The sequence below is a fragment of the Anolis sagrei genome, chromosome 6 (genome assembly GCF_037176765.1).
Source record: "Anolis sagrei isolate rAnoSag1 chromosome 6, rAnoSag1.mat, whole genome shotgun sequence".
Classification (NCBI taxonomy): domain Eukaryota; kingdom Metazoa; phylum Chordata; class Lepidosauria; order Squamata; family Dactyloidae; genus Anolis; species Anolis sagrei.
The window spans coordinates 81,297,803-81,320,848 of NC_090026.1; the positions used below are offsets into that span (position 1 = coordinate 81,297,803).

At 38.2% G+C, this 23,046-nt stretch overlaps 1 protein-coding gene across 1 annotated transcript in view; it reads left to right on the top strand.

Annotated features, from left to right (window-relative positions):
- The first annotated feature begins 2,019 nt into the window (after positions 1-2,019).
- The window catches only part of TOPAZ1 (testis and ovary specific TOPAZ 1), a 56,764-nt gene continuing 35,737 nt past the window's right edge, over positions 2,020-23,046 (top strand). The window contains exons 1-7 of the mRNA XM_067470570.1: positions 2,020-2,862; positions 4,963-7,288; positions 12,401-12,462; positions 13,219-13,346; positions 14,716-14,783; positions 17,280-17,398; positions 22,713-22,798. Of these exons, the coding sequence (XP_067326671.1) occupies positions 2,067-2,862; positions 4,963-7,288; positions 12,401-12,462; positions 13,219-13,346; positions 14,716-14,783; positions 17,280-17,398; positions 22,713-22,798 (3,585 nt within the window). The 5' untranslated portion in view covers positions 2,020-2,066. The remainder of the gene's footprint in view (positions 2,863-4,962; positions 7,289-12,400; positions 12,463-13,218; positions 13,347-14,715; positions 14,784-17,279; positions 17,399-22,712; positions 22,799-23,046) is intronic.

Below are 23,046 nucleotides of genomic sequence, written 5' to 3' on the forward strand. Positions count from 1 at the left end.
GGTGCCTATATTATTCCAAGGAGGAGGGAAGGAAAAAAAGGCACTTTATATCTTTGCCTCTTGAAGAGGGCCCTTTCCACAAAGCCCTGTAACCCAGAATATCAAGACAGATAATACACAACATGTGCTTTGAACTGAGATATCTGACAGTGTGGGCTCAAGATAACCCAGTTCAAAGCAGATATTGTGGGTTATTCCGCCTTGATATTCTGGGTTACAGGGCTGTGTGGAAAGGCCCTGCCTGGGCGCATGAGGGGCGCGCCATTTTCAATCTCGCGCTCTCTTTCCAGGGCCCGTTTGGGGTGGGCCCGCCTGCTGTAGTCCACCTCGAAGAATGCTTTCTGGTAAAAACACAAAACCACGCAATAGTGTGCGAAGGAAAGCTTTCCCTGTGCCACAATGGGCCCTTAAGGTGACTTGGAAGGAGTGGAATAGAGGAAAACTCTGTCTAAAACAGGAGGGGGCGAGGGCCGTGCTGCGTGGCGCCTGGGTGGGGCCCGGGGTGGGGCTCGCCTCGCCGCCTAATTGCTTCGTGGAAGGGCCGGGCCTCCCTCTGTGAGGAGAGGAAAGAGGCGGCGGGGAGCGTGGCTGAGTCAGGAAGGCTTTGGTCAGGTCTCTAAGCGGCGGAAGAGGGCGAGGAAGGCAGCAGGGAGCGAGCGAGGGAAGAAGGGAGGGGGAGAGGGCAGGTGCGCCCATAGGCCGCGTTTGGGGCCTGCGCTTGAGTCCAGACCTTTGTAGATTTGTAGTTCGTCGAGGGCCTGTGAGGGCGCTGGGTGGTTCAGAAGCGCGCACACCCAAGCCCAGGACCTTCCTCGCTTGCCTGCAAACGCTTCGGTATCTCACGTTTTAAGGCAACCTTGTTTTATTTGTCTCCCACCTTTTGAAGGCATTGTTGAGGCTTGAGGAGTGAGGCCAGGTCCCCACGAAGGCCTTAGGTTGGAGTCTGCATTCAGGGGTCACTTTTGGGTTTTTTTAGAAGAGTTGGTTTATCTCTCTCTCTTGGTTTCATGAGCCACAGGTAATTCTGAACTTCTCAATGATGTTTGTGGTTTATTTCACATTTTAGACCTAATTAATCACTTTGGAGTCTCCCTTATGGGGAAATTTGAGAGGCTTCTTGATTTTTATTGAATCAGAAGAGTTGGTTTGTATCTCCCTAGGTTTCATAGAACACAGGTAATCCTGAACTTTCAGTGATTGTGGTTTATTTCATGGTTTAGACATAATCACTTTGGAGTCTCCCTTATGGGGGCATTTGGGAGGGTTCTTGATTTTTATTGAACCAGAAGACTTGGTTTGTATCCCCTTAGGTTTCATAGAACACTGGTAATCCTGAACTTTCAGTGATTGTGGTTTATTTCATGGTATAGACCTAATTACTTTGGAGTCTCCCTTATGGAGAAATTTGGGAGACTTTTTGATTTTTATTGAACCAGAAGAGTTGGTTTGCATCTCCCTAGGTTTCATAGACCACAGGTAATCCTGAACTTCTCAATGATTGTGGTTTATTTCATAGTTTAGAAATAATCGCTTTGGAGTCTCCCTTATGGGGAAATTTGGGAGACTTTTTGATTTTTATTGAACCAGAAGAGTTGGTTTGATCTCCCTAGGTTTCATAGACCACAGGTAATCCTGAACTTCTAGAGGAAGTCTACAGATTATGTCGCGGTTTAGACATCATTCAGGGGAAGGCAGAGAGACTTCTTGATTTATTGTTTAGCTGGTTTATATCTTGATTATTAAAGCATAGGTAATCCTGAACTTCTAGAGGAAGTTCTGGTTCATTCAATAGAAGGAAGGAAAAGCTAATTGCTTTGGAAAAGGTGTCTCAGGATTGTATAGAAAAACTGGGAAAATCAGAGGGAGCACACATATCATTTTGATTTGTTGCCAATAATGTTGAAAATCATATTGTAGTGATGCAGTTCAAAGAGGTTTTGATGGAAGGGAATAAATCGAAGAAAGCTGCACAGACCAAGCAGGGAGAGCAGCCGCATCTCGCACGCAGAACTAGTTTGCTAAATAAATCAGCAACACAGAACAGAAAGAACCAAGTTACCACCTCAATGCAATGTCAGGAGAAAGACATAACCCCAGGGGGAAATGGTGTAAATTGCTTGCCAGAAGCAGGACAACAAAACCCAGCTGGCATGCAGAGGGTAGAGGGTTTGAAGAAAAAGCATAGAGGTTCCTTAATAAATCTGGGGGTTCAGGAGAAAGTTGAATATCTATCCAAAAAGAATGGGAACTCAGCTGTAGGGCTAGAATTTCAGAATGTGACAAGTTTTGTGCAAAAAGCCAGCAGCAGCTCTGATTTGAAATGGGGGCCTCTGAAGAAAACATGGAATTTAAGATCGAGGACTAAACTAATTCAGCCAGAGCACAAGACTTTTGAGAACCACGTTGAAGGACAAAGAGCAAAGAGAATATCCCGATCTATTTTTGAACATAGTGTGCAGAACATAAACCATCAGAAGTGTAGGGAAATAAAGAGTGGTCTTAGTTACTGTAAAGCACAGCTACATAGCCCCAAGAATCTTAGAGTGAAAGTGGAGGAAAGGAAGCCGTCTTCTATCACACATCTTTCAAGTGGTAATCGGAAGAAAGAAAGAGAGCTTACAGAAAAGAGTTCCAGGTCGAGATTGGTTAAGTCAGAGAAACCAGAGATAAAAACAAAGAATTCTGTGGCAGTGACAACATCAAAAATGCAGGACGTAGCAGAAGCTCAAGAACAAAATCCCTGCTTCTTGACGTGTGCTTCAAATTGTGAAGGCACTAAAAAGTTCCAAGGCACTACAGAAGAAGGAATCCAAATGCCAGTAACTCAAGCTTTTTTGAAATCAAATATGTGTAAAAATGATGGTAAGAAATGGAAGCCCAAAGCAATCCTTTACTGAGATTCCAGAGTGTAGACAGCAGGTCTTTAAAAAGAATGATTATTGAGCAAATGGTAGATTGTATATCTACAAATGATTTCTTTGATACTATAACAGTGGATAGTTGAAAGAAACAGGAAAATGGAAAATATGAAATTGTGACTTCAGATGAATTTTAAAAAATCAAAACATCTAGTAAAGAGGCTTATCCCCTCTTTTTCTATTTTTTTAGATGATTTTACTCTTGGGATTCTGTTTTTATCTTTCTTGCCTATGAATCAAATTATCTTCCTGCTTTATCAGGCATAATACAAAAACTGAAACAAATTCTCGTATTTTAAAATATGAACTACATTAATAAGAACATATTTTACTTTTGTGACTTGGGATACTTAAAACATTATACTTTATATTTTGGGCTATTTTACTATCCTGCTTAGAATTCTAACAGGTATAGTGGCACAAAAATGTCCCACAAATAGTGAAATGTGTGTGTTTCTCCAAAAGTAGGCCAGAGCCAGAAACCAAAGGTAAGGTGAGTTATATTGATATGCTTTCATAACCCCACACACTTACGGCATGTGGCATTTTTTCTTTCCCAATTTTGTTCTTTCCCAAATGTAAACTTTCTGTAACAAAAAGTGCATTTCAGAGAAAAAAGGGTCCAGTTCTAGTGCACAGAGGAGTAGACAGAGTAAAAGTCTTGGAACATCACAAAGTAAAGTTCCTGGAAGAGATTGAAATATCATGTTTTAAAAGTAATTTCTTCAACAGAATTGAAAACCATATGTTAGGAAACACTGCTTTTTATGTTTACCGTATTTTTAAAGACATTACATTTGTCTGTTTAAATTTTGACTAGGAAAACAAACATCACACGGTGAGTTCTGAAAAGCTATGGAAAGAGCTTGATAGATTTCAATTTCAAATGTTTAGTTAGATATTTGCAATAAGATAGTGAGGAACGTATAATGCAAACCCTTCCAGTTAAAAGAAACTGGCGTGTTCAAAACTAGGAGATATCACTGAAGGTGATATAGTCAAAACTGTTTTGGCTCATCTTGAGTATAATGTATCAATAAGCTAGCTACCAGTATTAAAAAACTAAAATCAGGACAGGAAAGAAAGAGCAACACTAAAAAAACAAAAAACTGGAATTCCAGACAGGAAACAATGAGGGCCAGCGAAAAACCCCCAATAAATGATTCCCCCAGGCAGGAAGCAGCCAGCCTTTGAAGCTACAAGGCATTCAATGCTAATCAAGGTGGCCAATTGCAACATTCACACTTGTCTCAAACAGACAAGAGTTCTTTCTCCCACCCTGGACATTCCACCTCACTTGCCTAGTTCCATATATTAAAATTATCAGGCTAAAGAGCATCATTTAAAAAGCAAAAACAAATGTATAACATAGGGATAATCATATTGATGTATTAAGTAGCACCAACCATAGTGGATCAGAACTACCCTGCTGCATACACTTACATATAGGTTGATCTCATGTGTAAGTTGAAGATAGGTTTTGGGGACACAATTGTGGATTTTGACATGACCTATGCATGTGTCAATGGTCATTTTGTAGAGAGGGGAAAGCACCAATCTCAAGAAACCAGCCTAGTGGATGCCATTTCTGCATGAATTCAGAAAGGTCAAAAGCACCACCATGGTGGAGAGAGTAGAAAGAATTGGTGCTTTAGGTTCTCCTAGTATAGACAAAGCTCTCACCTTTTGCCACTCAAAGGACATGATATAAAGAGTTGTGTAGGATTATTTTTTAACTTACACATGAGTATATAGCAGGCATGGGCAAACTTTGGCCTTCTCCTACAATTCCTAACATCTGGTAAGCTGGCTGGGATTTCAGAGAGTTGAAGTCTACTTAACACCTGGAGGGCCAAAGTTTGCCCATGCCTGGTATATAGGATAGCTATTTCTGTTGTTCATATCATTTGCTCGGATTGCATTTGCTAGACTTAACTGTTTCTAGAGACAGTTTTATACAATAAGTGTAATTCTTATTTAAGAACTTTTATTTTAGGCTGCATTAAGTTTTTAAGAATTAATAATGACTGCCTTTTCTTATCAGGAATACAGAGCTCTGTGGTTTCAAACAGACAGCATGGAAAGCTGGCAGAGATTGATAAAGATTGGAATGTCCAGAATCTGCTAGAACAGTCTACATGTCTTCCAGTACCTAAATCAGATAAGACGGAAAACAGTGATTGTGTTGACCCGTGTTTTGGAAGGAAGGTTGCAGTATATCGGGATGCTGCATCATCTGTTAAAGATGTTAAATGTCCACAGCTTTTGGATATAAAAGTAGTTGGGGAAAAAGTGGAAAATAACACATTGGCAGTGTGCCAAGATGCAAAATGTACACGGCTTGCTAAGCATTGTGAATTGCCATGTAGTATAGAAAGGTTTCCAATTGTTAGATTGATAGACTGCTGTTACATTAAGGCATTGTTAAATCCTGCTGGTGTCAAGAGCATTCAAAGCTGTAAAGTTCATTTTGGATCCTTGAATGTTGCATCTAGTCAAGGAAAAGTTCTGCCTTCAAGTAGGGATATGGGACAGAATGATTCGAACAATAGTCCTAACTTATTGCAAACTGGAAGATTTCTGCCAGAAGAAGATATATTGGTAGGAAAAGAAATGTGTCAAAATAGTAACAGTTCATCAAGATGTCAAAATGGAAAACCCTTCAAGGAAGGGAAGCAGTGTGTAGATTTTGAACAGCCAAGCAAAAAGCTAAAAATACAAAGAGACTTAAAAAAATTAACCACCCAGAAAAATCTTATAAATGTGAACATGCATAGTGAATGTGGATTACTAATGGAGGATAAACTTGACACAAAAACATTTGTGGGGAAATTAAATTGTAATGAAGCAACTTGCTTATCTTCACTTGAACATAGAACTGATTTCCTTCTGGAACAGCCGCCTCAAACGCCTCGAAATCAACTTGTTAGTTTGTCTTGTAATAAAAAAGTGAGCAAAGCACATGCGATCACCTGTGATTCCAGTGATATTGAGAAATCTCAGGTTCTCAGAAAACAACAGGAAGTTCCTGAAATAAAGGGCATGGAACCACAAATTAACATTGACAAAAAAAAGAAGCATGACCTTTCCTCTGTGAACATGCTGGGCAGTGAAAAAATGGTTAGCAGCAACAGCAGTATTGGTTGCAGTATGAAAGCAAAAAGGATATGCAAAGATAAAACAAGATGTAAAGCTAAGAAAAACTTGCAGGCATATAGTTGTCAGAGAGTTGTCCCAGTTTCTGGTAAAAATGTTTGGCCCCGTGAATCATGTGCCAGGACCTCTGTGTGGATTCCTAAAAATCATGTATGTGACTTGGAAATAACATTTTCAAGAAGTGCTGATTTATTAGTTCAGCCTGGGCAAGAGGAATTGCACAAGCCATTGATAGGTACTACCAAAACTTTGGCAGACCTGGTAATGGATCATAAAGCAGAACTACTTGTAGAAAGCTGTACTTCAGGACCTATATTTAATGTAGACAAGACTTTCTCAGCTATTGAGAATGAGAGTAGAATTTCCTCTGTGGATAGACCTAATCGGTGCCCACCTGAGGCAAAAACAAGAAAAAAACTGAAAGTGCCTTTGGGTGCTCTAGCTAAAGATGTTAAAAACAAAAGTATAGCTAAGAGAAGGATTTCCATAGGTGTACAGAATGGTGGATTTTCTAATGGAAAAAGCAAAACAAATGAGCAAAAGACATCAGTTACTAAACAAGAAATATCACTGCAAGCAATCCCAAGAAATTTATCAGACTTCAAAATTCCTTTACTCAAGAATAAAAATGAGTATGGAAAAGCAGAATATTGTAGATCATCAGAAAGAAATACTTGTCATTTGGACATTTTAGAAGATGCTACTATTTCTAGGAACAAAACCGGAGCTGAACAGACTTCATCTGATAAAAGTTCTAAGTTTCACATCCAGTCTGAGCAGATGAATGTTTCTATATCAAAGGAACATGCAAACCAATTTGACAGTGATTATCCTGAACACATTTATAAAGAGAGTAATGAACACATGGAGACATCAAACGAGAGTAAGCTTAAAACATCAACTTCGGACAATAGTTTTGACCCTTTCAGTACTAACATTAAAGAAATGCAAATTCGAGAAGCTAAAGATGAGAATAATAGCAATAACTTGGTACAGGACAGAGACAGCTATGGAGAGATACTTCAGGCTTACAATGATGACGATGTTCTTGTGATTGATGTAATTCAGGATGATCCTGATCTATTTGGAGATACTGGTGAACAAGAAACTGCATGTACAAAGGATCATCGTACCGAAACCACCTTTTACACCAGCGTTTTCTCAGAACAACAGCTCAAGTTAGAACCAGAATCCCCTCAACTTCTAGAATACAGGTACCTGAAAATAGATTCTAGATAGGCATCCTGTCTTAAAATACTTGTATAATGGGTATGTTTTGTCATGGTACTTAAGATTTTGACTACGCTTAAATAAGTTTACTTCATGTGTTGTGTTGTGTTGTACTGTTTTATTTATATCTTGTCTTTCCGCAAAAGCTGGAACACTACGTGGATTATTTATGAGGAGTACTTAAAAGATGTGCAGTTTTGAACAATCAAGAAGTCTTTGTTTCACAAGTGTGTTCAGTTTAGAATTGAAGTAATAACTTGGGATTTATGATTGTGCAGTCAGTGTAAATGTTTTCCAGTGAAGAGTATTCTAAATTTTATTCGTCTTAAGCACTAGATACTAACTCAGTAATAAAACAGAAACTCAGCCTATCAGTGTGACCACTGAAGAAGCAACATGAAGCTTGGAAGTGAAGCATTGGGTTGGGGGTGGGACAGGGAGATAAAAGCATATTGTAAGTCTGTGGAATATTAATATTGGTGAATTATTGTTTCCTAAAGTTCATAGAAGAACTTGAATTTAAACATATTTTTATATATGTGCAGCAAAGCTGTTTATTTTAACTGTTATTTACTTCTTCTAAAAATGATTGAACCAAGGAGCAAAATTACATAACATGTTGAGTAACCAGTATGGAATTCTGAAGTAGTCCAAAATTGTCCACGTGGGTGACAGATAGTAATATATTTGCTTTCTGTTGATTAATAATAATAATAATAATAATAATAATAATAATGCTTTATTTATATCCTGCCCCCTCTCCCCAAAGGGACTCTGGCAGCTTACAATATGTGAGAAAACAATATGCATGACATCAGTCACACTTACAATCAGAAAATTAAATCAAATAGATCAAAGACAGATCTCAATATATAAAAAATAAAATCCAATAAACATAACTATTTACAACTTACAAACATCGGTCATATAAATATAAGACTTTAAACAATTTACAGATGTAGTGTCATTAAAAACATTACAGGTCCTATTCTTGATGGTAAAAACAGTAAATCACACTTTGGAATTATAATAATAAAGTTTTATTTATTACAATACCATCTTTTTATAGAGCTGGAACCATCTTTTTATAGAGTTGGAATGTACACTGAATGTTTCCAGTCTGTGGGCTATTGTTTTGTTTACATAACAATAGCCCACGTATGCTAAAACCTGGATGCCAAAACCTGGATGGATTCTCTTGTTTATCTTGAACAGCTCCAGTGGTGTGCACCATTAGTTCCTGATTAGTTATATCTCCTAAGTACTTTGAAATTAGCTTCCACTTTATTTTCTGAAACCATAGGTTCTTTGTTAAAAGATTCTACTCTGAAATCTATTTCATGTATTCAATATCTATATTTCTCCTAATATAAGGTGACTTTCAGGGTAGGCAGAAACAAATACAACTAAGAAAATCTGTAGCACAAAAATTAGAAAAATATTATTATTATGTTTATTATATTTATACCCCACTTTAGGGAAGTGTTAAAATAATTTAAAAACATTTTAAACATGTTTACATAATAAAGACAAAAGTAGGGCACGTCCCATTAAAACCTCTCTGACACAACAAAATAAATAAAAATTGAAGTCTTGTGTAAATGAAACCTTTTCTGAGTTTCCCCCCATTACCATTCTAGTCCCTACCCCATTAATTGCATTACTTTTAGCTCCAAGGGGAAGCAGGTATCATTGTCTCTTCCTTGAGCTCATTGTGCCTTTTTTTGTACCAAGTTCTCCCTAGTACATTTCCTGACCCTAATCTCAAAATAATGTATTGTTCTTCTCTGTGCCTCACATAAAAAGGGTTTCATGCCTCGAGTGTAGACTCTTGTAGGAGTGTTCTAATTCTGAATATCTTGGCAGGAATTCCTCCCACCTACCCTGCCTGAATAGATCTTCCCTTCTTTTCACCCCCCCCCCCAGTCTCTACTTTGTTCCTTTTCTGTCACTATTTTTGAAATGTATTTTTCTGTACCTTGTGTAAAGAAAATGCATTTTAAAACATTGGCCTACCAAAGTTACCAACTTCATAGAAGGGACAACACATTGGACTCTAGTACAGGGAGGACTTAGCTTCTGATGAGCAGAATGGAAACTCTCAGAAGCAAAGTGGGTGTTCTGTTCTTTCCTACTCTTGCTATTCTTCCATCACCATTCACACACTTTGTGCCTGTTACCACAGCTGTTACTTACCTTACCACATACTGTATAAGATTCTGTCCTCTTCAGAGCTAGTTTCTCAAATGTTTCAAACCCCTCTGAGACAATCAATCCAGGTGCCTTTGCAGGTGTGTCAGTGTCTTCCCTGGTGGATGAGATCTCACAGTCCTTTCTCTTTTATGTCATTTCATCTCTATGACTGGTCATGCATGATAACTACAGATCTTTCTCCGACATTGCAGTGATGTCACATATAAGGACATTGATTGCCTCAGGACTCCAAGGTTCAATTAAGTTCCTTGGAACTTCTTGCAGTCTTCAAAGCTTTTGGGCATATGAGTGGAAATTAAGGAACAGAATTGTACAAACAAGTATGGAGATACCCACTTGGTCTGGCCATAACTCTGGATCTGGTATGCCAAGAGAAAGTTTCATCCTGTGATGGTATATTACAGTCATGGGTAAACTTGGGCCATCCGGGTGTTTTGGATTTGAGCTGAGGGGGGAAAGGAAAGGGTGTGAAGCTGTTAGGAATTGTGGGAGTTGAAGTTCAAAACACCTGGACGGCCCAAGTTTGTCCGTGCCTGGTATATTGGATGGTGTAATGGGTTCTCTACAAATTGTTTTTCCTACATTCTCCAACATGCCTATCACCTAGTGTCAGACATTTGAAGGAAACTCACGTGTCACTCTTTTTGAGTCTCTTGTCAATAAGAAGGGTCCCCGCTTCTGTCTAGAGCATGGAAAAGACAAGGATCTCTCAGGGGTGCAGTTCTACTAAGACATTATAAATGCCTGATGTCCCATTACTAACAAAGATAGTAGCTAAATTCTCTAGAGGACAGATCAGTACACATCTGATTACACCATACTGGGCCACACAGTTGTAGTTCAGTTCTTTTCTCCATTTATCCAGGGGGCTGTTTCAGGTATGTTTCTTGAGTGGGCAAGTTCCCCATCCCAATCTCAAAAGGCTGCAGCTCTTAGAATAATGCCATAGTTTCACCTCAGCTCTCAGTGGTCTTATCAGCAGCTAGCACATACTCTATCAACAGATCTTATTGATATAAATGGAGATGTTTGTGCTACTTTGCATCATTGAGATCTGAGCATTCTTCTGTGGTTGTAAATAATAATCTGCATTTCCTGGCTTTCTATTCTTTAAAGGTTTATCTGCCTGTAGTTTTGGATGAGCAGCTAGTCATTCAGTCATTGTCTTTTCAAATATTGTGTTTAAGATGTTTGGTTGCAGTTGTGGCTCAACCAGCCTCCTCAAATTTGGCCGCTCTCTTCTCAAATCCTGGAGTTAAGAAGTTTCTCAAGCTCTTAGTACACTTTCGTCTATCCGTTACTCCACAGAGCCCTCCTTGGTTATTGTCCCTAGTCATCTCATAGCTTATGTTCAAGTCCTTTGAGCCACTTACATCAGTTGGCAAGCAGTTTCTTACAATCAAGCTGGCATTCCTTGTGGCCATTACCTTTGCAAGACGAGCATGTAAGCACATGGCTGATGAATTATTGCTTGCCTTTCATTGTAATAAAGTAGTCCCTTTCTTCCCGAGATGGTCTTGCATTTCATCCAAGTCAGAATGTTGCCTTTGCTACTATCTACAAGTGTCTTACTCCTGGAAAGATCCTTCCTTTGTCTAGATGTGCACTGGCCAGCGTTTTGTCATTCCAACTGTCTGTTTTTTTTTGTTACAGTGGATGTATGAATGAGCTAAGCAGCCTGTTCTGGTCAGCTTAATGGCAAACTCCAAGACAGTGGCTTCTTCAATAATCTTATTTTGTGATGTTCCTCTGCCCGAATTACGTAAAGCAGTCACAAGGTTGCAGCCATCCATATTTTTCTGCTACTGTACCAAACTTCTTATTTAATCAAGTTTTAAGTACTTACAGTAAATGAATTTTAGCTGACTTATTACAGGAGTGTTAGGATAGGGATTGTGCCTTTGTATACTTGTCTTTTGTCTTACTGTTGATATGGTCAGAGGACTAATCAATAAACAAATCTATCTGTTACTGTACATTGGATTATACAGCCAGGGAAGATGCCTGGTTTGGGTGTGCAGAGTTTTCTGGTGTTCTTCAGTGACCTAACCCATCAATCTCTTGTATGTTTCATAGTTATCCTTTTGTGTGAGGCACAGAGATCACAAAGAAGAAGAACAACATTTTGCTTTCCTGTAACACTGTTTTTGAGGGGATTTTTGGCATGGTTAGCTGGATCCTTACACACACTGCCCTACATCTTCTCTCTCATTTTGTGAAAAAGGTTTCCAAATCTTTTAGCTTGAACTTTCTGGCAGCTGTCCTTTCTGTGCCATCGGCTTGAAAATGTGAAAGTATCCAAGCTGACTTACAGTTCTCAAAAGGCTACTATTTCAGATTCTGAGATACACAGTGGGATCTTGATATCCACCAATGTTTGGTTACAGAACACTAAACACTCAAATCCCAGAAGCTCAAGTCCCATTGTGTACAGTGACATAGTAAAATGGTGTCCCTATATAAAATGGCAAAATCAGTGTTTGCTTTGGGGATTTTTTCTTTCTTTTAATACTTTCACACTTCTTATAGTGGAATCCATGGATTCTAAATCTGTGGACATAAATAAGAAATTGTACTTTATAAATAACAAACAATATAAATCAATTGTAAAACGGCTGAAGTACAAAGGCTAATTGTGCACCCTATTCCCTTAGCTAGGCACTTGATTTTGAACTGTTATATTGTATTTTAACTGTAAACTAATGTCCTAAAGAAGGAAAAATATGAAGACAGGTCAGAAGGAAAATTGCCCAAGATAGTTCTGGCACAGAACAATTTTAAACTTTACTTTTGAGGTAACTAATATGTTTCTGCTAACTTGTGTCTTTTTATTTTAAAAAACCTTTTTTTCACTTGAATGTTATAAAATCTGTTTCCTATAGAGAGAGTCCTGTTCGGGATTATGCAAGATTGGAGTCAGTTGCTGATTTTCTATCAGCAGAAGGTAGGAATAGGAACTGACACGAGAAATCCAAACTTTTCATGTTTTTACTTTTATGGCTATCTGTGTTTTAGTGACCTGATTGCCTATGTTTCCCAAACTCATATTTTGTAGAGTTTTGTGTGTGTTCAATGGTAGAGAAGAAGGAGGCAAATTGACTTGCTCAGCTATGACTAATGATATGCTTTTTTATGCCTTGTTTGGGTTAGGTTGTGAGAATTGGCTGATTATCCAGATTCTATTCAGGTTTTAGTTTGAATCCTTTTAAAATACCAGGGATTTGCAGCTGCTCTGGGGACACTAGCTTGTATTCCTTGGAAATATATAGACATGTATTTTCATGGGATGGTAAGATATTTCCCCTCATGAAAAACAAACAAAAATAACAAAGACTGATATTATGTTGTTTTTGTCGAGAGTTGCAGGCCAATGAAACAGGGATTAGGTAAGGTTTGGCAAAGAGAACCGTTATTCTCCGGTTCTAATTTGTGTGGCCCATTATAAAATAAGTTCCTTTTAACATATAATGTGAAAATTATAATGTGCGAAACTGCAGTTATTGCGCACACAATTACTTGTGCAGAATTACCTTCTGTCAAGGAAGTGATTGCCCAGCATAGCAGTTTGATATTTGACACCCAAGCTTCCTTGTTCAATACTGTCAATTTCTAAATGCAATGGTATACACAATTTTTCAGTTAAATATTCTATTCTTAATTCCACAATTATTCAGTTAAACATATTGCATTCTTTTTCTAGTTGTTGAAATTAAATCAGAGTCAACAAGTGAAATCAGTTCCGAAGAAGGTGTAGCCGTCCCAGCTTTTGGAGATATACAGCTGACTGTATTAGATGATGTTACAAGGAGTTGTATTACAGATGCAAAGGTACACAGTTGCAATAAAAGGTGGTATTACAGTATACAGAATGGAGGAGACCTTTCTCTTATATGCAATGTGTTTTACTACCTGAACAATCTTATGCATGTCTGTTTTGAAGTATTTCATATTAAAATCAGTTTCACTCAGTAAGTGTATGCAAGTTTGCAACCTGTAAACACTTGGCTGGGATTTAGAGACAATCTGGCCGAATTTACTGGGGTTTACTTCTGTACAGAAGTGTTCTGTTACACAAGAATCCTATTGGTCTTGCTGGTGGCATGAGTGTACATCTGAAAGCACCAGCATGAAGAATTTAAAAAGGCTGTGTGTACACTAGTAATGAGGAAAGGGATTTAAAAAGAGGAACATTGAACAAAAGAGACTTATGGGTGGTAAAGGCCAACATATACTTCGTTATTTTGTGAGGAATTCTACACTGATGTGTTTGGCTTGGGCTGATGGAATGGGTAGTTCAGTATTTCTAATTTATAAAGTCTGTATTGTTGAAACATGCCTGGGCTTTGCTTTCTTATTGGCTTCTTTATATCTGTGGTCATTAATCTTCTAGTGAAAAACCTTATGCACAGCTGCCCATGTTTCTTGTGCCTTCAATGGTACAAAACTGCATGAACTATGTGTGTCTTATACCTACATGAATTACTGATTATCAGTGAGAAAAGGAAAAAAAATGATGACGGTGGTGTTAGGAAAAGGCTACTGCTGCATCCTTCTGGTTCTTCAAATTCCTAGCTTTGATATAAGGAAAATTCCTTTGAGCCAAGGCATGCTGGGAGAGATGTCTTAACTAACTTTCCGTCTTGTGGTACAAACAGTTAATTATGCCATCCCTCCCAGAGTACTTGGCTTTCAAGAAATCCTGCTGAAAAATGGACATTTGGGCAATAAGCAGCACAAAGTTGGCAGAATTATGCTGATATTTTCTTCATTGGATTCCAGCCTTAGTAACATTGTTTATTAAATGCTAACATACTTGGTGGCTAGCTGTAACTTTTCAGAAGGTAATCTAGCAAAAAACAATCCAAATGTACTGATCTCTCAATTCAAAACACTGAAGCCTATCTATTGACTGAAATATTTATCAATCAAAATGTAAGCAGAGCAAGGAAACTACAACATGACAATATATAAAAGTTCACATCTTCTTTCAAACACAGTCTAGTAAGATGACAAAATATATATCTACTCAATCCAGGGAGGCTGTGGAATCTTGTTTTTGGTTCTTCATTAGGCTTAGAAGCAAGTAAATTGTCAACATTCACACCCCTTCTTTCTGCATATTTATGAATAAGAGAGTTGCAAAATGAAAGTTTCAGCTTCAGTTCATTTTAACTGAGTTACGATTTTCATTTTATAGTACAAATTTCCAGAGAGAATGCTTGCCGTGAAAGAAGAAAAAACAAACATTTGGAACATTGCTTTAACGTATGTATTGAAATAGTAATTTTTAAGGAATCCTCATTATATGAAGAAAGGGAAGGAAAATGTTTTCTGTAATCTAAACCTTTTGTTTACTCTGGTCTAAATATCATGGTAAGTCAGAAAGTAAAATCAAGGACCATCTTCAGATTCTTGTGACGGAGGTTCCTTCCAGAAGTGTGGCAAATCAACTAAACTTTTGTCACCTATCTAGTCTCTGGTTGATAAATGGCACCAAAAATACAAAACACTAATAGTCTGGGATGAATCATCCTTTAGACACATTGCTCCCAGGTTTTATATTATTTTAAAATTGAAAAGTAATATTTTGAATTTTCTCAGAAATTCGCTGGAAACTATGAAGCTATGTTTGAAAGTCCAATTAGTTCAGCATTTTAAGGTGCTAATTTTTAAACCAGTTGAAGTTGTTTTTATGATGTGATGGTTGTATGATTTAGATGGAATAAGAGTGTTGCTTGTTTCAGCTGTGACATTTTGTAAGAATTGCAGCTAGCATTACATGTCAGAGAGAGCGAATTTTCCCACTGAAATACATTGAAATGCTATTAATGCATTCCGCCCGCCAACCCCCCACCCCACCCTCAATTTTTTTTGTTACATGTTTTTAAATAAGAAAATGTAATTTATAAATAACAAACAATATAAATCAATTGTAAAATGGCTGAAGTACAAAGTTTTAGCAAAGAAGCACATTTGAGGCAACAAAATATGTGTTGGCCAGTGTAACTGCGAGGCAAAACCTGCACATTCACATGGAAAAAAGAGAGATCAACTTTAAAATGGTAGAAGCACAAAGTTGTGGCAAGGAAGCACAAAGAGGTAGAAGCATCATTTTCTTCATACTGTACTCATTTCAGCCTCCATCCTTCTTTTGCTCCCTCTCCCTCTCTTCATGAAGCCAAACATACTATGAATAAAACCCACACAAAATCAATTAACCCAAAGTTCCTCAAAATGCACAAGAATAAAGTGGATAACAATCTCCCAAAGTGGACAAAAAAAAGAAGACCGCAATCTCTCATAGCGGACAAGAGCACGAGCCAAGGAGGCTGCTCCCTTGAAGCCCTAAAGTCCTGTACTGCTCCTATGTCAAAGCAAAACCAGGCTGAGTGATGGCTCTTAACTCAAAATGCTCTTAAATTGAGACACTCTTAAGTCAAGGTTCCACTGTATTACTTAATTAGGTAAATGATCTATCAAAAGTCTCGATAACCTGGATTGAGCTTCAGAATGTTGACCCTTTTCTGGTTCCTTATGTCCTCTACTTCATTTGTGTTCAATAAAAAGAAGAGACAGAAAAAGTGTCATCAGCACTCATAACACCAAATTCTTTGATGGCGTTTCTCACCTTTTCATCTGTTTCACTATGGAAAACATTAAGCTTATGTTTTAACCATAACACTTATACAATTTAACAAAGTGGACTGCTAACAAAATTATAAGGGAGCCACTGGAGTACCATTCTCCAATTTCCAAGTTAGTTGCTCCAGAAGGATATTGAAAGCCAGGTCATGTTCCCATTTGCCTACTGGTCATTCAGCAAACTGACGACTTCTGGGCATGAACAGAGTAAAAGCAAGAAGTTGAATACTTTTGCTGCTTTTCCTTGTGACACAAATTTGAAACGTCAGTAATGGACATGTGCTATAGTAGACTGGCACATGTCCATTACTGGGCATATGCAACTTCCCTAATATGGATATATGATTTGAGAAAATCAATCATTATGCTCTGCTGACTAGAAACTGAAAAAATTTATTTGATGGCACAATGTAGTTAATCTTTATAATCTCTCAAAGAAAATGCTGCATGCTCCATTGGGAAGCAGACATTCAAAACCAGGTTATGATTGCCACCTTGTATTTGCTACATCTGCCCCTGAAGAGCCTCAAAGCCAATTGTTTTAATTTAATTTTAACACACAGTCCCCCCCGTCCCCCCCATTGTCACCTAAGTTAGGAAATCAGCAAAACATCCATTTGATTTAACAGGCAACTAATTAAGCTAGCTTGCATGGGAGAAAATGTCCGGTTTTTGTCCACAGAAGCAGCCAGACAAGTGTTGGCTTGCGGAGACTTCCAACTCTTGAGCCCATTGACAAGATTCTTGGATGACTGGGCATAGCTCAATGATGCATTGCATTCTTCAACATTCTATAACTCTTAAAAACAGGAGTGGGAAAATCTACCTGAAAGACCATGTCATAGTAAATTATACCAAATAATGAAAGACAATATGAGGGGCTCCCTGTGTAATTCCATCCACTTCTCAAACAGTTTTTCATTTCCAGTTCACTTGTACTACATTATCTCTTACTACTGAGTGATAAAGGCTAAATGTGATTCCTCCAGATGTTGGAAAGGTCAGTACTTTCCAATTACAGAAAATATAATGTTGTTCATATTACGTTATCATTTTTGTCTGTGACTTTTTCTGTTGCATCATAAGTCACATGAGTGTCTTTTCCTCCTGGGAGTTTAGTGCAAATACCCGGCATTTTGAACCTGTGAGCCATGACCATCACCTAGAATTGCCACTCCCTGCTATGAAAGCAACTGATCCCCAGTGGCACAATGCAGCAGTGGAACCATGGATGAATGGTATTGTCTTAATACTTGAGATTTATCATTTTCCTTCAGTATGATTATTCCTGTACTAATGTAAAAAGCTTGATTCAAGCATTGTCAGGAACATATTGGTATGTGTTATTTTGTGAATTCAATTGAAGTTTAAAAATGATATAGGACTTGCCTAAATGAAGGCAGTGAAACACATTACTTGAATAAATACATTATATGTGCATTTTGATAGCACATAAAGAATATCCTATATTTAGTGACAGATGTCCAAATAATGTGGCTGGTTTTGGGCATGGAATTCTGTTTTCTTCTTTTGAGTCACATCAGTGGATCATCTGTGCCTGCACAGTGTTACATTAGATTTTACTGGTAGCCACACCTACCTCCAGTGCCATTATATAACACTCTTTCATCCTAGATCATCATAGACTCTCAGTTCCTTTTCATTTGCCACTGCAGCAGCATTATTAGGAATATCAGCTAGAGTTTCAGTTGCTTCTGCGGTATTGATTTTGGTTTGGATATTAGACTTCATTTCTGCTTTATCCTTTGAAATTGAGATGGAATTGCTGGCTAAACAGCACATACATAAGAAAAGGAAGCATACCGAGGAGAAAGATCAACAGAGAGATCACAGCTCAGGAGGTTCTAGTCAGATGACTGCTTCCCAAGTGATGTCAGATGTCCCCCTTTTATCCTGACAGGCTTATTTCTAATGTGTGCAAGTAGCATCTGTTTCTCAAGTACATTCCCCACAACAGTGCAAGGTGCTACATTTGGTAACTGAAAATGCTATGGTAATGTGTGACCTGGACAAACAAAGGGGCACAATATTAATTCCACTTCTCTTACATACAAGCCCTTATGGGATTGATGCATTGACAGGAACATCTCCATCTTAGTCATCTACTTTCCCAGCGAGAAGAATTTGGCAAATCCTCTCAGCGGGGCCTTGGATTCAAACCACATGTGAGCACTCCATCCTGAGGTGCTGAAACCCCAGTGGGTGTATCTGTTCACATCCACAGAGAATATATATATTCAGCTCCAGGACTCAGTGGGTGAAGTTGTGTGCCTTAGCTTCTCTTTTTTGTGTAAACTTTCCCTCTGTTTCTACTTGTCACCAGGATAATAGTGAAACATCATTGAGATAGAACTAACTGTAACATGAAGGCTCAGGCAAGCCTGGTTCACTTCTTCATTTGTATCAGGGAGTACTACCTACGGCTGTTGAGCCATTCCTATATTTTGACTGTGAGGAGAAAAGGTCAGGCATCCAGACCTGGACTCCTTCATGGCATGGAAGGTAGCTCATTAGCTGGCTGCCTTGCCTGATGTCATTAGGGGAATTATCTCTATGGCACACAGACCATTGGAAAGACACTCTCTTGCATATAAGTAGGAACAGTTACTGCCATTGGTTGATGAGCATAGTTTTATTGAGTTGGTGTTTTATATGCGTATGTGTTTTACTCATTGTATTTTATACTGTGTTTATTTTATGTTCTGTTTTTAGGCACCTTGTGCCATGTGTAAGCCGTCCCAAGTTCCTTCAGGGAGATGGTGGTGGGATATAAGAATAAAATTATTATAATATTATTATTAAAGTTCCAAGCATTTTTAGCTCCACTATACATCCTCTCTCAAGCACGTGTTCTTGCTTTTCCTGTCTGAGGGGCTTTTCTCTTTTGCCTGTTGTAGTCCAGCCTTTAATTGTGCCTATACCTGATCTCCCCGGGGGTTCTACAGCTGATCTCTCTGGGGATTCTGGGCCTGTTAGTCAGCCTAATGACTAACAGACTAACTTGAATCTGCAAGTCAGCAGGAGCAGCAAGAGAACCCACAAGAGATTTTAAGCCCTGAAAAAGAGCGATCTTTGTCTGAAGGCCATGTTCCAAAAAGGCAGTTTGATGAGCTGAGCTCACAGGATGAAAATGAAAGTCCAGGTGGACAGACTAATGAGCAGTTAGATAGGAGATTTACGTTCTGTCAACACAGAGTTTCTCAGGGGAGAATTAGCCAGGAAGTCCTTATTAGTTTCCGAGGGGAGAAGGCATGATTTTCTGTCTGTATTAGCTAGACCAGCAGACTGTTTTGCCAGTCGAGGCAATGTTGGTGTTTGAGTATAGAACTTTTGTCAAGTCAAGGGATTTCTAGTTCCATGTTTCCTTTTTGTTCATGTTTCACGTTTCCAAGTTTTTGAGGACTGTTCCTGAATCTCATGTTTTGAATTTATTGTTCTTTTGTATTCCTGGTTTTTGATGCTACTCATGTATTTTGACTTCTGTGGATTTATCCTGATATTTGGACTTTGGTTTTTTATACTATTTTGCTGAAGTGCCTCTGTTGCTATTTGGTTGCCATACCAGCAGACTTCCATCTCATAAGAAGTGTTTCCTGTTTCCTAAACACTTTGGTGAAAAGTTTTTGAAGGATTTTTAAGTATTTCCAGTTATGTGTACTATTCTTCAATACAACTTGGAGCTGGTGCAGTTCCAGTTATCCTTGGAGCAGTTCTATTAAAAGCCTTTTGAACTGATGCCTTTCTCCTTCAACCTGTTTCTGCTTTCCTGGAAGGCTTGCATTTCTGGTTACAGTTAATATGAGCAAGGAGTGCTAGAGAGCTGTGTGCTCTTAGAGGACAACCCTATCTGACGTTTCATTTAGACAAAGTTGTGTTGAGAATTGGTATTACCTTTCTGCCTAAAGCAGTGGTTCTCAACTTGGGGTCCCCAGATGTTTTTGGCCTTCAACTCCCAGAAATCCTAACAGCTAGTAAACTAGCTGGGATTTCTGGTTGTAAGCCAAAAACTTCTGGGGACCCCAGGTTGAGAACCACTGGCCTAAAGTCATGTATGTTTTCCACATGAACCAAGGCATTATTCTTCCTACCCTCATGCAGAATCTGATTTCTGAATTTGATAAGAGACTGCACTGCCTCAATGTTTGAACAGCTCTTGCCTTCCATTGTCTTTGTTTGCTGTTCTTCAAAAAAGACTTCTCGATCAATTTTTGAAGTGAGTAACTTCAGCAAACCATCTTGCTTATGAACAAGCTCATAGAGACCCTCCACCTTGGGTTTGCAGACACTCCAAATGAGCTGCAGTTACGTCTTCTTGACTGAAGAGCTCATTGAGGACATATGTAGAGTAGCTGCTTGGTCATAGGCTTTGACATTTATATCTCATTTTAAGATTGATGAATGATTCTAGTCTGATACTTCATTTGGAAAAGCTGTATCACATTCCTGTTACTTGATACGTCTATGGTGAATATAATACATCTTTTGCATGACACTTCCACTTAATTTGGTTAGTAGCTTACTAGTCTCCCAATTGTATGAGTTACAGATACCACAAAGAAGAACAGTTGCATAACTGTAACTGATTGTTTGAGTGGTCATCTGTGAACTCATCACAATCCTACCCATCCTCCCCTCATCATATCATGCCTATCCTTAGTCTGTTGGACAGCTGCATCAGAACCCATGGAACTGAGTATTTATGCAGGAAGGGCACTGGAGATGGGTGGCACCGAAGATGAGTGGGGCTAATGCCAAAAAGCCTATGTAACATTCTGGAAATTTCCAAATGATATACCGTGTAGGCTGAGATTACTCATTTGTGTGAGTTCACAGATGACCAGTCAGAGAACCATAGTTAAAGGTCACCTAGATCACCATATTAGAACCTGAGACTTGAGGGAAATTTCATCTTAGAAGTAATTTAACATGATAGAGGAAGATATTCATAACAATTACAATTTACTGATTAGATAACATATTGAAAAGTTACCTGTCACCTTTTGGTGACCCCATTTCAAAGGGTTTTCTTAGGCAAGGCATATTCAGAGGTGGTTCTGCCAGTTCCTTCCTCTAAAATACTGATTTCCAAAACAAGTATACTTGCATTGCATAGTATTATACTAAATCTAATAAACTGTGATATTGATAGTTTTAGCAAAACTGTTGGTTATAACCAGTTACTCTTCTAAGAGTAAAGAAAATAATAACATTTAAAGCTAAAGGGAACATTAAATCTGTTGATATGGAAGTACTCAAGCAATAGAGGAATCTGTGTAAAAATACATAATTGTCAGGCAGCAATATTAAAGGAACAGCTGCTGACATGATCATTTAAAGTTAAAGTATTGGTCTCTCTGTGTGTATGTGTATGTATGTGAGATTTTCTTAAGCCAGCAATACTAAAGAGGTGGTTTTTGCCAGTTTCGTTTTCTGAAATATAGTCTACAATATCTAGTATTTATTAGTATTCTAATTTATTAGAATATATTTCTTTAACTTTTTTTTACTGAGAGCCAATGTGGCTTAGCTCTTTGAAGACTGGACTATGACTTGAGATCGGGGTTGCTTGGCTATAGAAGCCCGTTGGGTGACCTTGGATAAGTGACATTTCAGCCTCAAAGGAATACAAAGGCAACCCTCCCACTGATCAAAGTTTGCCAAGAAAGCCCTGATGACTTGGAAGATGCTCAACATAACCTATTATTTACTGCTCAGGATATTTAGAAGCTATTTAGCATAGAAATTAAGAGCAGCTTGGCCTAAAGCCTTCCAAACACATAAAGTGTTGTGTGGAAAAATGGTTTAAAACACAATATGTTTGTCTGACAGACTAGAATAGAGGTGACTATACATAGATCCTCTGGACTACATTGGGGAGATGGAGGTGGGGTATAAATAAATAAATAAATAAATAAATATTATTATTATGACCCTGCCATTTTTATAAATCCAGAACCATTTCAGTGTGTTCCTTCACCATCTTCAGGTAGATTGGGGATACTGTAGGTCCAAAACTGACAATTGTGCCTTTAGGGAATTTGATGTGTCCCCCCCCCCTTTTTTTTATTAAGTCAGAGTAATGAAAACAAATTTGGAGAGGTTGAGAGTGCCTTGGGTAGAAATACAGCCCCTATGTATAGGGGGGGCGTATTTCTACCCAGGCATATAGTGACGAACTAGTGAAAGGGAATATGGGCACTGCCCTACATAGATGTGAAATCATTGTAAAAAAAAAGTTGTTTCAAATACCTTTCATTTTCTACCCTCCCAATATTATGATTTAAAATGTTGTGTTTCATGTGGTATTAGCCTAAGAACTTCAGCATTCTCTTTAGAAGGTTTTTAATGGTGCTTGGACAGCATAAAATGTCGGCACAAAGGAAAGGAAATGTTCTGGTTCAACTCAGTTCTGGGATAAGACCAGGAAAATGACAAATATAATTTTATGGCATTGTAATAAGTTTAGAGTTAAATAATTGTGTGGCATTGTAATTTTGTTTAATTGAGCAATATTCTTATCTCCAATGTTAGACTTTGGATTCTCAAGAAAAGATCCTCTTTTGCCTACATCACGTCCTAACAGTCAGGATTCTTGGATGACAGACAAAAATGAAATGGTAAGTCCTTGAATTTCAATATATTCTTGTAACTAAACAGTTTATATAGGAAATCAAAATATTATTTACTTGATTTATCCCACCTTGCTCCTAATGTAGGATTTGGAGTGACTGAAATGGAAAGAGGGGGGCAATTGAATGTTCCTTAGAAGGGAATTCCACAGTCTCCCAAGTCCTTATCAAACATGCCTGTGATGGTGACGAGAGTAAGAAAACGTCCTGCCTAACAAATTTTAACAGTATTAAGC